General features: G+C 40.5%; 1 protein-coding gene across 1 annotated transcript; it reads left to right on the forward strand.

The window, feature by feature from the left end:
- The first annotated feature begins 8,468 nt into the window (after positions 1-8,468).
- On the forward strand, positions 8,469-10,723 carry Kif2b (kinesin family member 2B). Its single transcript, XM_021664019.2, has one exon. It carries the CDS (start codon positions 8,568-8,570, stop codon positions 10,560-10,562), a length of 1,995 nt encoding a protein of 664 aa, XP_021519694.2. The 5' UTR covers positions 8,469-8,567; the 3' UTR covers positions 10,563-10,723.
- Positions 10,724-15,306: the final 4,583 nt, after the last annotated feature.

Below are 15,306 nucleotides of genomic sequence, written 5' to 3' on the forward strand. Positions count from 1 at the left end.
TTAATATAAAAAGAAATCTAGTAATCCCCATTTAATCAATCAACTACTTAGACATTTTTTTTAATAAAATGGTCATTTGACCTGATGTTCTAGTTCTTTATGATTCTATTCTACCTGCTTTATTGTCTGAGAAAAAAAGAGGAAAAAATGGTAAATCCATATTAAGCTGACAAGCAAAGATCTGACTCTGACCAAGACAAACAGCGATTATTACATTACCAATGAAGATAATATTGAGACATAGGATGGGTGTTTTCAGTTGTAGTATTAATTCTGTCTTACACACTTAGCAGTCAGCAATAAAAAGGGATAGACAATCTGTAACTCAGTGGGCTTGCTTGATATCACACAGTAATAACAAGTTAGTTACATATCAATCGCGTGCTCTTGTGAAGCACAGAGGATTCATGAAAATGTGGTCCTATGCTCACAAATCTCTTTGAATGGCACGAGGTCTTGATAGCATATAATTTTTACTTCATGTTGTTAAGTAACATTATCAGAGATTATACTTGCAACAAACCTTGCAGAAAGTAAAAACTACTTTTCCAGAAAGTGACATTTCTTTCCTATGTTGAAGCAGGCAGTTCTTTAAGCATTTAATATCTTGAAAAGAAATTACTGTCTCTGACATGAACTGATTGGCCTGCTCTTTGATCACCTCCCTCTAAGGAGGGAGCAGCCTTACCAGGCTACAGAAGAAGACAATGCAGACACTCCTGATGAGACCTGGTAGACTAGGATCAGAGGAAAGGGCAGGAGGACCTCCCTTATCAGCGGTCTGGGAGAGGTACATGGGTTGGGAAGAGGGAGGGGACATTGGGAGGGTAGGAAGGAGGGAGGTACAGGGGGATACAAAGTGAATAAACTGTAATTAATGAAAATAAAAATAATCAAAAAAAAAAGAAATTCCATTGACCACAGATGTGCAGAGAATCATGGTTTTATTCTTGCTACCATAGCATCATTAAATCTCTATATAGAAAATGCTAACACAGTCTAATTTTCCCCAGGTTTCCAATGACAAAAATCTCCCACTGAACTTTTTGTTAACAAAGATTTCTAAGGCTCTAGTCCCTAGAGATTAATAAATCAGATGGTATTGGTGAATCTAGGCAACTCATACTTTGTAACAGTTTTTCAAGGGTTGTGAGACTTAGCTAGGTTAGAGAAAAAAAATGTGGCCAAACTCCAATTTCGGTTAAGCAAATATGTTCTGAATGTCTGACCCCAAAATGATTCCATGTATTCTGTGCTGCCATTCACATGAAGTAGGACTCAAACTTTTAGTTATAAATTACTCTCATGTTCTGTATATAGCTATATCTGTATCTATATCTATATAGGTGTGTATAGACATATAGAACGAGAGAAAGAGACAGTGTGTGTGTATACAGCAATTGATACATGCTAAGGTCTCACTTCAGAAGTGATGATGACTCCAAGAGTCTCCAGGACCGGGAACTTAATGAAGATTTTGTTTGCGTGATTGTTTACTATTATTGAATCTACCTATTATCCTAGACCTTGCTATTTAGATGATGCTTATTAAAGTTTGTCAAATAAAATGAGTTAAATATGATCACTTTTACTTAGACTCAATCCATCTAAGATTCTATAGTGCTACGACATCTTCCATGTACAGATTCTGGAAACATAAGCTGTGAGAGAACCATAAGCTCTCACACTCTTTTTTTTTTTTTTTAACCTACAATAATTTATTTTAACCTAGAAAGATTTAGCTATAATACTTTAGTCTATCATGTGGGAAATTAATCTCAAGGCTATAAGATTAAATAAAGCCTTTCCTCCTCAAATTACTTTTGAACATGTTCTATCACAGCAATAGAAACCCCAGCTAAGACAGTAATCTTTGCCCTATTTGTTCCACACAGAGTTGTTTTCAAAACATGAAAGTGTGTAGTCTAATAAAGAAAATTCTGAATACAAGAAAAAGAGCATGCTTGCACTAGAAAGCTATAGCTGAATTAGAAATGTGCCTACCAGAATGGCTTTTACAGATTTGTGTAGAGGTACAAGCAAAAGGTACTTTTACCATCCTGTCTTCTACTTTCAATGTCTACCCTGTTTGCCCTTCTGAATGAGGATTAAACCTCTTCCCTAGGGTCCTCCTTGTTGCTTATCTTCTTTGGGATTATATATTTTAATATGTATATTCTGTATTATAAAGATAATACCTATTTATAAGTGAGTATATATCATGTGTGTCTTTCTGCTTCTGGGTTACCCCACTCAGGATGATCCCGTCATTTGCCTGCAAATTTCAGGACTTCTTTGTTTTTAATTTCTGAGTAGTATTCCATTGGGTAAATGTACCACAATTTCTATATCATTCTTCAGTTGGGGAATAACTAGGTTGTTTCCAGATTCTGACTATTATGAATAAGGCTGCTAGGAACATAGCTGAGCAGATGTCCTTGTAGTGCAGGACATGAGCCTTCCACAGAGGGACTCTGAAAGACTCTACCCAGCAGGGTATCGATGCAGATGCTGTGACTCATAGCCAAACTTTGGGCAGAGTGCAGGGAATCTTATGAAAGAAGGGGAAGACAGAAAGACCTGGAGAGGACAGGACCTTCACAAGAGACAAACAGAGCCAACAAATCAGGTCCAGGGTGTCCTGCAGAGGACCATGCATGAAGAGGACCAAGATCCCCTGCTCTAATGTAGCCAACAGGCATCTCACTCTTCATGTGAGATCCCTAGTAAGAGTCTCTGACATGGACTCTGTTGCCTGCTCTTTGATCACTTTGCCTCAGTTGGGGGAGTTGAGCATTGCCAGGCCACAGAGGAAGAAGATGTAGGCAGTGCTGATGAGATTTGATAGGCTTGGGTCAGATGGTAGGGGAGGAGGGCTCCTCTTCTCTGAGAAATAGGGTAGGGGAACAGGGGGGATGAGGGATGCACAGTGGAACTGGAAGGAGATGAGGAAGGAGGTTATAATTGGGATGTAAAGTGAATAAACTATAAAAAATAAATTTAAATAAAAAGATACTTGTATGTAGAATATAATAAAATGCAGCCTTTCCTCGACATGCTTAAATAAAGCTACAAGTTGAAAGATAACCTACATATATATTGTTAAAGTGAAACACTGATGCATGGTGTCTTTGCCATGATAACTATATGGATACCCATAACTAACCGACATAGGTTTCAGACAGTTAACACCAGGTAAACTTATTAAGGTACCTCTGAACTCACTGGAGAATGAAAGATTCTTTTAAAACCGAAAATGATCATTCCAATTCTTCAAAGAGATTTCTGGGAAGTCTATTGATCTCTGAAGGAGTAAATCTACTAAAGGTTGCATTTCTATATGACAGACTTCCGTGATCAAACACACTCAACAGCTGCTCAATGTCTATTAAAACATTGCTTAAAACACACATATTTTAACATATCCTGAGAGGTTCACATGTTAAATGAGAGCTGCAATCACATTCTGGAATTTTTTGTAATTAATAACAAAAAGCACTGATCTCATTTTCTGCTTACCTCTCTCCCACACCACTTTCATACATGCAACATGTTATGCTTTCAGAAAGAGATTTGGATGATTGCTATCTGAAGGAGTCTGATAATTGGAATTCTGTCTCCTGGCCTTGGCAGATGTGGGTCTTATCTAAGTTCTATGTCTCAGAGACTGTCCTTGGTGGTCTCTGCAAGTGGGGTTGTTCTGAGCCTGAGAAGTAGATAGCAAGCTCCCTGCAACCTTGGGAACGAGACAGCAAACTTTGTGTGACCTTGAGTGAATTCTTGGATGCCTTGCCAGGTGGCGCAGATGTGTTGTTACTGTGAAAAGAATTTGCTTGTACCCTTTGCTTTATAAGTGTTGTTTGCACGTTCAGTAAACTGAGACTTGATCAGGAATCTGTCTTGTCTCCATTCTTGGTGTCTCTGTCCTCCCATTTCCACTCCCTCTTTCAAGTGGATCCTGTTCGACTAGCCCGCAGGACGGATCAGCAATCTATTATTTGGTTGTTTGTTAAGGCTTGGGTTTAGAAGGACATGTGTAAGTGGTGCGTAAGTCTCTTTTCTTGTTGCTGGAATTAAATATCCTGACAGCAACAACTTAAGGGAGGAAGGACTGTTTTTGGTTCACAGTTTATGAGAATGGTCCATCATGGCTGAAAAGCCACCATGGAGGCCGGAGCAGCTGGTCTCATCACATCTAGCATCAGAAAGAGGCCGCAAGGAATGCAAGCTTCCTACTACTAAGCTCTTTTTGTCTGCTTTATACAATCCAAGTCTTCCTTCCCAGGGAAGGTTTCCTTCTAAGATTGAGATGTGTCTTCCAATCAGTTAATATAACAACCCAAAGGCGTTCTCAGAGGCCATTCCAGCAAATGATTGTAAATTCTTTCAAAGTTAACAATCACCATCAAAAATGGTCAGTTCTTTGAGCACAGGATTTCTTTGACTGAAAAAAGATTATGAAAAGATTTTCTAGGTGCATATTGCTTGGTTAAATTCCCTCAAATATATGAAGTGGTGTAGAGAGATTGGCTTCTACAATCTGCAAACCATTCATCAACCAAATGGCTGTCTGTGCCTTATCCAGAGGCAGTATCTTAACTTTATCTAGTCTTTCACACTGTAACAAATGCTGCTTTTATCTCGTTACTCAAGTTTCTCATTGTCTTCTTAGATAAACTCATCCCTTGGAATACGTTGCAGTAGAGAGAGTTATGTGGATGGTCTTAAATTTTATGTTAGCAGAGATAAGTTTTGTTGCAAATGAAATTCCAGGTTATCAAAACAGTAAAATCACTTAAAACACTCTCGGTAATTTTAACTACAATTTGGTAAACTTTAATTTCTATAGCCCAGCTCATCTTCAGACTAAGTGTGGATAGTGGTGAGGCCTGAGGATGCATTGGAAACAGATGACAGTGTGCCTTTTTTATCTTCATACAGAATCGGTACTGTGTCTACTGAGTGGCATAGAGACACTAATGTGTTTTAAGAGTGGGGAACTAATAAACGTATGTTCAAATAACTTCAGCTGCAGTATGAAAAATAACCTGAGCCCCTAATTGGATGAAGCTGCTAGGGGAAACCAGGTCACATTTTAGTTGAGATGTCAAATGCTGTCACAAGTTCACTTTGCTATTTACTAGCAAAGGACAGAGTGGCTCGAAATCATTATGGGACTGAGGGAGAAGATGAAGGTAGGCATTAGCTTTTACAGAGGGAATAAGATTTTAAGAACAAGGAAATGCAATCAGTATTCCTAAAGGAGCGTATAAGGAGAGAGTACTCCATGGATAAAAGGCTGTCTATCCAAGCATGGAATCTGGAGTCAGATCCCCAGAACTCACATAGAAGCAAGTCATGGCAGTGTACCTGCAACCCCAAGTCCATGGAGACAGTGAAAGTAAGATTGCCAACCAGTCTAGCTGAAGCAACAAGTTCTAAGTTCAATGAAAAACACTGTCTTAAAAGGTAAGTTGAACAGTGATTGAAGAGGACACCTTTCATCAATCTCCAGCCTCCAACAGACACACACGTACAAGTACCCATGCACACAGACATGAATGCAGACACAGACACACATGTGCACATGCACAAACACACTTCCTAAGAATTACTGTTTTCAGAAAGGAAATGCATCTCCTATGTTTTTTTTTTTTTAATTTGAAGTTCCTTTTCTATCAGTTCTTCAACTTGTAGCTATATGTGGAGTTAATCTGAGGAAACAAATGAGACAGTTTAGGGAGACTGCCTAGGACTAGAAGTGAGGAGAAGGCCTACAAATAGGGGCACGGATATTGTAGGTGTGCTAGAGAGAAAGAGGAATCAAAACAACACAAACAAAACTTTGGTCTCTGATTTTTGGCATAAAAATCGAGGCCCTCAATTGTCTAGCTGTAAGAATCACTAGCCTAAGGGGGAAAACTATGGCTAACATGGGAGAGTGGGGGATGCAACATTTTTTATCGCAAACTATTAATGTATTATTGTTATTACAACATTACATATGTGCTGGGTTAGTTCTGTATCGATTTGACACAGACAAGACTCATCTGAAAGGAGGGAACCTCAGTTGAGAAAATGCCTCCAAAAGATTCATGAGTAGGCCATTTTCTGAATTATGATAGGGGAGGGCCCAGTCCATTGGGAGTGGTGCCATTCCTGGGCTGATGGCTCTGGGTTCTATAAGGAATCAGGCTGAGCAAGGCTTAATGAGTAAGCCAGAAAGCAGCACCCTGGTATGCTATTTGCACCACCTTCCTGCTCCAGGTTCCTGCCTCCAGGTTCCAGCCCTGTTTGAATTCTGTCCTAATTTTTTTTTTTTTCAGTGATGACTATGTTGTGGAAGTTTAAGCCAGTTTGCTTTCAGTTTTGTTCTGGCATTTTGTTACAGCAATAGTAATCCTAGCTAGGGTGACATATGTACACTTTGAATACTAAAAGCTCACCCCTCCTACTTCCCCATGACCCCCATCCACCCTACCTGTCCCTGGGTCAGCAGAAACCTGTCTCACATTCATGTGCGTACATTTTGTTTGAAACCCACTAAGATAAATGTCGGGCGTCTCTGTGACTGTGGATTTGGGGTCTCCTTTGGGGCATGGTGAGGCTCGGTAGGGTTTGGGGTCTCCTTTGCAGGCTGTTATGGCTGGCCGATGAAGCTCGGTTGGCAGAGTGTTTGCCTAGCGTGCATAAAGCCCTAGGTGGGATGTTTACAACAATGTAAAACCTCAGGCAGCGACATATCTGTGATCTCAGCACTTGAGGATGGGAGCAAGAGAGACAAAAAGTTCAAGTTCTTTCTCAGCTAAATATCCAAGTCCGAAGTCACCTTGTGTTACTTGTTACCTTAAGCCCCTACATCAAAAATATGCAACAACAACAACAACAAAAAAAAAGCAAGTATGAGATAGTAAATGGAGGAAATGGCAGTATTTACACAATGCCTGTGAAATAACAATAAGTTTACTTAATGTACCCGTTTAACTCTTGCTAAAAATGGCCAATTAAAAATTAAATAGTATAAAATGGCATAGCTCTTTTTCTCCTTTCTCCCTTGGTATCCAATACATTATGTTCCCCCAGATTGGCATTTTTACATTTATCCAATTTATCAGTGACCTAAGATTTAATAAATTTACTGCCCAGGACCACAAGGAAGTCATTTTATAACAGAATTTATTTCAGCAGTGACTCTTGTTCTGAGACAAAGCTGTAAGGACTCTGTGCTACAGCATGTGTTCTGAGATATGACTACGAACACAGCCCAACTCACAGCCCAAAGGACAACGTACAATGATGGAGTGGGGTTGGGGATCAGGTGTCATCTTCATCCTCTTCTTAGATTATTGAGAAACCAATAGTTCTGTTCTGAAAGGAAGTCGTACTAGAGAAAAATGTGTACACTTGACTGAATTAACCTTTCACTCAGATAATCTTAACTGTTTTCCCAGGAACTCTACTTCTATTCCTTCCTTAATACACATACACACACACACACACACACACACACACACTGGAATTCCAACACCAACACACAATGTTTTAAGGTGGGGTGGATTATTTCTTTCCACAGATGTCTCTCCTCCAAGATAACGAGGCCAGAGGTGTAATTACTGTAGGGGGTTGGGGTTGTAATTACTAAATTCCACTCAAGAGCTCTGTGATGACAGGATGCAAAACAACACTCACTTTGTAGCTGTCAGAACCACTCGGGATGTGACGAACATCTTGTCTTTGCAAGATTGGATGCGCTGTACCAAAGAAGTTCTGCCTTGACTACTGCAATGACCTGCTCCATTCAACTCGTTCTGATTTTGTAATGAGAAAGTCCATTAAACTTTAACTTTTTACTGTATTAGGCAAGTGTGGAGGAGGACGGAACAATTAGAGCATTCTTCAGCAGCATCTTGTTCCTTTTTTATTTTATTAATTTTGTTATTTTTTTTTCTGAAGCCCCAGATTTGTAAAAAATCCCTACCTTTATCTGTTCCATCTGATCTCAGGAGCGTTCAAGGGGATTTTATCGCTGTGCTTAAACTGAATTAAAGAAGTCAAGTTAAGACTTGAGAAGAGAATGGATGTGCCCAAATAAGGCTGAGCATTGATGGTGTTCCTATGACTTTTCTGTTTCCTGTACTATCCCATCTCCAAGATCCAGACCTCTCTCTCTCTGTCTGTTGTCTCTCTCTTTTTCTCTCTTTCTCTCTTTCTCTCTCTCTTACACACACACACACACACACACACACACACACACACACTCACACTCACACTCCTTAGATGCATCCATGCTCACTGCCAGAGCACAATCTGTTTCTTCTGTACTTGGCCAACAATACGGATGGTGCCGCTGAATCTTCACCTACAGGCCTCCATCTCTTCCGTGCCTTTCTTTGGTCCCTTTGTGACGTGATGGCCCTCGGCCAATGCCCTGGTTCTTGGGTCACAAAGTCGGGAGCAACGCATACCTGTGCTGGCACTCAGGACACTCAGGCTGGCTTGGACTCAGGTCCTATTGCGCCAAAGCCAAGAGGCTCAGAAAGAGAGCCCTGGTAACTCCACCACTCACCATGGCCAGCCAGTTCTGCCTTCCTCTAGTCCCACGCCCCGCACCCCTTAAACCGTTGAAATCCCACTTTACAGACTTCCAGGTGGGCATCTGTGTGGCGATCCAGCGCAGCGACAAACGGATCCACCTGGCCGTGGTCACAGAGATCAACAGAGAAAACTCTTGGGTCACAGTGGAGTGGGTTGAGAAAGGAGTCAAAAAAGGCAAGAAAATCGAACTGGAGACTGTATTTCTGTTGAATCCGGCTCTGGCCTCTGCTGAACACCAACGGTCACGCAAACCCCTGCCCTTGTGCCCGCTGTCCACACCCACTAGTGTCACTGGAGACCAGCGTTTAACCACCAAGTGGGTTGCGATGATCCCTCACAGAAATGAAACACCCTCGGGGGACAGCCAAGCCCTGGTGGTCCCCAGCAACCCTTATCTGATGAAGAGGAAAAAGTCCCCCTGCCTAAAGGAAATTGAAAAGCTGCAGAAGCAGCGAGAGAAGCGCAGGCGACTGCAGCTAGAGATCCGAGCTAAAAGAGCGCTCGACATCAACACGGGAAACCCGAACTATGAGACTATGCGCATGATTGAGGAGTACCGCAGGCATCTAGACTGCAGCAAAATGTCTAGCCTGGAGCCCCCAGAAGACCACCGGATCTGCGTGTGCGTGAGAAAGCGCCCTCTTAATGAGAGAGAGACCACCATGAAGGACCTAGATATCATCACCATCCTCTCGCACAACGTGGTCATGGTCCACGAGTCCAAACAAAAGGTGGACCTGACGCGCTACTTGGAAAACCAGACCTTCTGTTTTGACCATGCCTTTGACGACACGGCATCCAATGAGTTAGTTTACCAGTTCACTGCCCAGCCACTGGTGGAGTCCATCTTCCGAAAGGGCATGGCCACTTGCTTTGCCTACGGGCAGACTGGCAGTGGAAAAACCCACACGATGGGTGGAGCCTTTACAGGAAAGGGTCAAGACTGTTGTAAAGGCATTTACGCCCTGGTGGCTCAGGATGTCTTTCTCCTACTGAAAAAGCCCGCCTATGAGAAGTTGGAACTCAAAGTCTACGGGACCTTTTTTGAGATTTACGGTGGCAAAGTGTATGACCTGTTAAACTGGAAGAAGAAGCTGCAAGTCCTCGAGGACGGCAACCAGCAAGTGCAAGTTGTGGGGCTGCAGGAGCAGGAGGTGTGCTGTGTGGAGGAAGTCCTGAATCTGGTGGAACAAGGAAACAGCTGCCGGACTTCCGGACAGACCTCTGTCAATGCCCACTCGTCCAGGAGCCACGCGGTGTTCCAGCTCATCCTCAAGTCTGAAGGGAATCTGCACGGCAAGTTTTCCCTCGTTGACTTAGCTGGGAATGAAAGGGGGGCAGACACTGCCAAGGCCACCCGGAAGAGGCAGTTGGAAGGGGCTGAGATAAATAAGAGCCTGCTCGCCCTCAAAGAATGCATCAGGGCTTTGGGCAAGAACAAGCCTCATACCCCATTCAGAGCCAGCAAACTCACGCACGTTCTCCGGGACTCCTTCATAGGCCAGAACTCCTCCACTTGCATGATTGCTACTATCTCACCTGGGATGACTTCATGTGAAAACACTCTCAACACTTTAAGGTATGCAAACAGAGTCAAAGAATTAACTTTCGAAACAAGACCCTACAACCATGGTCCAACTGAACCAATAATGTTAGAAAACGACAGCACGAATTCAGAGACGTCCCTTCAGAGGGGAGATTTTATTCAGATACCCACAGTACAGAAAGAAGAAGAGAAAGAGAGTGATGAAATCTCAGAAACGAAGGACCCGCCAGCTTCATGGAGGAGCTCTAGTCAGTGGTGGGAGGCCATACAAGAAACAGCTGACGGGATCAACTGTGACGTAGATTTTTGCATTGCCCAGTCTTTGTCCATTTTGGAGCAGAAAATCGGTGTGCTGACTGATATCCAAAAGAAGCTCCAATTACTACGAGCTGACCTCCAAAAGAAAAGCCAAGTTGAGTGACAGCAACGGCCAGAGATCAGGAATGAAATCTGGGATACAGTCCTGAAGTTTCTACCTCTTATTACAGAAATCTGTCCAAAATTATCTAAGCATAAAGGTCCCCTGGAGAGCTTACACCTTAATGCATCCTGGTCAAAATGTGGTCTTTTCTTCTTCCTCTGCTTTTCTTCTTTCCATAGTTGGCTTTCATTCTGTGTGTCACTGGGTTGTACCCTATGAAGATTTTGCCCTACCCTTACCCCTACTGACAGCTGGCAGTGTTAAGACACCTACTGAGAGATAACTGGGGTAGGGGAATGCTGACATAATGTTAATCAGCAGAGAGCTGGCTGAATTTTTCTGTGTATGAAGAACTGCCTCCCACAGGAATAATTACCTGTTTGTTTAAAAATTAAAATAGTCTGAGAGATCCTGCTGTAGAAGAAACCAGCTTCAATTAAACTAGGTTCCCTAAACTTATAGCTGGCAAAGCAAAATACTGTGTGATGTAAAGAGAGGAGCCTGTAAACATGAGGCAGAAGTCCATCAGATACCCGGTTATAAATCTTTCCCTGTTGCATGGTTGTGTGGATTGAAATAGCTTCTGAGATACAGTCATTCTGGAATGAGAAAGAGAGGAGTCATCTCTTTGAGAGCCTAGAATTAACAGGGTTTTGTGTTTATCTTAGTATGTAAGCTGTAAGTTGTAATTATTATGCTGTTATCCCTGAGTCATGTGGGAGGGGGGTGTGAAAGAGAGTGTGTGCTTATGTTTGTGTAGGAGATTTTGATGTCTAATTTTTTCAGACATTGTGTTTTTCACTGATACACTCTGTGAAAAAGAATTTTGGTTTCAGATTGGGGTAAGAGTTTCCTATACAAAGGGCAATATAGCCACAGCTGCCTAAAGCACATAAAAAGGTTGTGCGAAAAACTAATCCCTTGGAACAATTAGATATGGAGAATTGAGAGTCAAGAAGACTGACTACCTTTAAGAAATGTTACTCTAATATGGGAATGTAAGTATAATAATTTAATGCAGATGATAAATTAGTGCCTTAGTATAAAAAAATCTGAAACCTAATAATAGGATATATTTTTGGCTCCAAATCTGTCGATTTTAAACTCATTTTTAAAGAACTGAAGTGATTTCTACAGAAAATATAAGACAAATCTGCAAAATTGTAGTCTACAAATTCTGGAGCCACATTTAGCAAGAATAGCTTATTGTTTCAAATTGTAACATATGAAGTCTCAAGGGGAAGAGGTAACAGCTGCAGACAAGTTGACCACAGAGTAATTGACTCCTAACATCCCACGGAGAGCAGCAAGAGAGAAACAGGATGAGCCTGGACATTCGGTCTTCAGTAATTCACACACTTGTCTTCATGTTTCACTATGTTGACTGGTTTCTTCAGATGGAATTGTACATTATTATTATTAAAACCAGAAACTTGCAAATCAAACTTTCATGTGAGATGACTGTTTTCATGAAATAAAACCTCATCCGACAACAAAAAGAGAAAGGGGTAATAAAAATTCTGCCATAAGTGGCAGAGGAGGGTGGTTTAGTGGGTAAAAGAGTTTGCAGTGCCAGCAAGTGCACATGGGCTCAGAGCCCCAACATCCTTGTTAAGAGCACGATATGGTAATTAACTTAAATAACAGAGGCTAGCTCAGAATGGAATTGGGTATATATCTGGAGAGATTGCTGAGTAGCAAGCCTGGCTGGAAAGTGGCGAGTTTCAACTTCAGTGAGAGACCCTGTCTCAAGGGGATGAAGTGGAGAGACATCAGATAGGACACATGAGATCTTACATTTTACATAGTCTTTTTTTTTTTTTCTGAGACAGGGTTTCTCTGTGTAGCCCTGGCTGTCTTAGACTTGCTTTGTAGACGACCAGGCTGGCCCTGAGCTCACAGATCCACCAGCCTCTCCCTCATCAAGTACTGGGATTAACATGCATGCACCACTGAGCGTGGGTAATTACAGAGTCTTAATAAAAAGATAAGGTAGTTTGATTTTTTTCTCCCTCCCTTCATCTCATCATTATCACAATTAATGATGTTTTTGTTATTAACATTGTTCTTTTTGTGATACCCACTACCTTAGCAGTTTGTCACACTTAAAGTTTATATAAACTACTTGGAGCTTCAGCATTTGGGTATCAATTATTTTGTTTTCTAAAAGAGTATAATGTAAAGTACACAGACAGTCATTGCTTGCTAAAGCTCAATGACTTTACAAAGTGAACTCACCAAGGTAAGGACCACACACAAGACATGAATCATAGCGCTCTAGCATCTTCTTTCTCACCTTATTGTAGTCCTTACTCCCTACATTACAATTAAAGACTATTGTTTTCATATGAGTTTTTGATATATGTGTAACCTGGCTTCCTTCTATAGATCACAAACTATGCATATTTTAACTTTTTTTGGTCTTTTAAATTTTTGCTTATTTATTACAGTTTATTCACTTTAGCCCCTCTGCAGTCCCCTCCCTCGTCTCCTCCCATCCTCACCCACTCCCTCTTCTCCCCCATGCCCTTACTCTAGACCACTGATAGTGGAAGACCTCCTCCCCATTCTGACCCTAGCTTCCTCTGCCTCCTGAGTGCTAGGATTAAAGGCATGTGCCACCACCTCCCAGTTTTAAATTGTTAAACAATTAACAAATTTTTAAAGTGATTTTAAATTTGAAAAATAAAGTAAGGTGAACAAAGCACTATGTAAATGTAATGAGTCAAAAAACATTGAAAAATGAAAAAAATTCCTAATAGCAATTTCACCTGTAATTTTTATTCCATCAGAAAGACAGTATCACATTGTATTTTTGCGTGGGGTATGTAGTACATATATTCATATATATGTGTGTGTGTGTGTGTGTGTGTGTGAATATATTTCCCAGGAATTCTGATGTCCATATCTGCAGATGGGATTTAAAAATCTCTCTCCTAAAGCATTTTCTCTGACTTAACTCCCCTTGAGTTTCTGCAATTCATCCTCAGCCAAATATGCATTACCCTATGAACTGGTTTTAAGAATTTTCCTGTGCTAGGCCTTGTGGCATACTTGTGTCATCCCAGCAATAGGGAGGCAGAGTAAGGTCAAACTGTGATTTTAAAACCAGCCTGGTGTACATAAGTTCAAGGGCCACTTGGGCTACATGGAAAGGTCCTGTCAAACAAAATATTTCTTGAGAATACATATGGCCCTTGAAATTATGGGAAAAATGTATCAAATAGAATATTCTGTAATAAAACATATGCAGGAAAAGAACCAACTGAAGTTCACGAGGCGAACTGATGACAGTTTGCACAGATGCCCTGCAGTAAAAAAAGGGGGGGGGGATTGTAAGTAAATTAACACCCTAATAAGATAGTAAGGAAAATGTCAGAGCTCCCAATCTGAGAAAAAATAAATACTCTCAGTACTTTGAAAGCATCCATTTACACACGAAAACCTTGGCATGCTAATTATAAGCTATGCTTATCTATTAATTAAAGCAGATTTTCTCCTGTAGTGGACAGGACATTTTAAATTACTGCATGAACTTGCAACTAATAAAAACCTGACATTAAAATTCTAAGCTGAAGATTTTACATCTGCAAATTTTCCTCATTATTAACCTGCAATAGCAAGTTTGGAAACTATTATTCTATTACTTTTCATTTAGTTAAGTATTTTTAGCAGTCTACATAAAGAAGTGATGTGAAAGACTATAGTTATATGTGTGTGTGTGTGGTGCATGTGTGTTTTCTGTGTATGCTGAGTGAGTGAATACATGAATTTTTCTTTGAATTTAATTATAGATATAAAATATCATCCTAACAGCAGAAATACCATTACTAATGTGTACTCTCTAAGAAAATCAATGTCAAAATTGCCTGTTATTCAGAGTGTAGGATACTGTCTTCAGAGACAACCTGTCATTTACTAATTACTCGTACATTTTTTAAATTCCTCAAAGAAGGAATGCTTATAGTAAACTTTAACTTATAATTTTCTTGAAATGTGATTTTTTATCAAGTCATTTCACTTTCAATCTTAAATAAATGTAATATTAGAAATGAAAAAGAAAAAAAATACAGAATGTTTTCACAGTTTAGAGAAAATATCAAGCCAAGTCATTAACTGTAGATAAAATCATCTAGGCAGCCTTTGTGATTCTGCATTTGAGATGATACTGACTGTTAATGACGCTGTCTATGGACATAGAAGGAATAGAAGGGCTAAAATGGTGCTACAGTTTGAATGTGTTATTTTTTTCTGACTCCCATTCAAATACCCATTTGATGTTGAGGCAATATTGTGAAGCCTTAGAAAAGAGAGCAAGTGGCTCATTACAAGGGATCAATAGACCTCTGTCTGGGGAGTGGGGAAACTGACCCATTGTTCTTTCTCTACACACATAGATGCCTTCATACATTTCTATAATATAATGACACCATACAAGAAATTCTCCAGATGGGGGCCACTTATCCTGGACATTCAGGATCCAAAATCATGAGTTAAACAAATTTCTTTGTATATGGGTCAGTGGCATCTATTCTGTTATAGAGTCAGAAGAAAACAGAAAAGGTAACAACAACAACAACAACAAAAGGATGGAATTATTCTTGGGAAAAGTGTTACCTTGAATAATTGGCAAGTTTTGACATAGCAACATATGCCATGCCTAGGTTCAGATTTTATTTGTTCCACAAGGATGAAAAAGGGATGATGTTCTGGGCCTTCCTAGAGAATCTGAATTATTTATTTT

Source organism: Meriones unguiculatus, chromosome 7 (assembly GCF_030254825.1).
Source record: "Meriones unguiculatus strain TT.TT164.6M chromosome 7, Bangor_MerUng_6.1, whole genome shotgun sequence".
NCBI lineage: Eukaryota > Metazoa > Chordata > Mammalia > Rodentia > Muridae > Meriones > Meriones unguiculatus.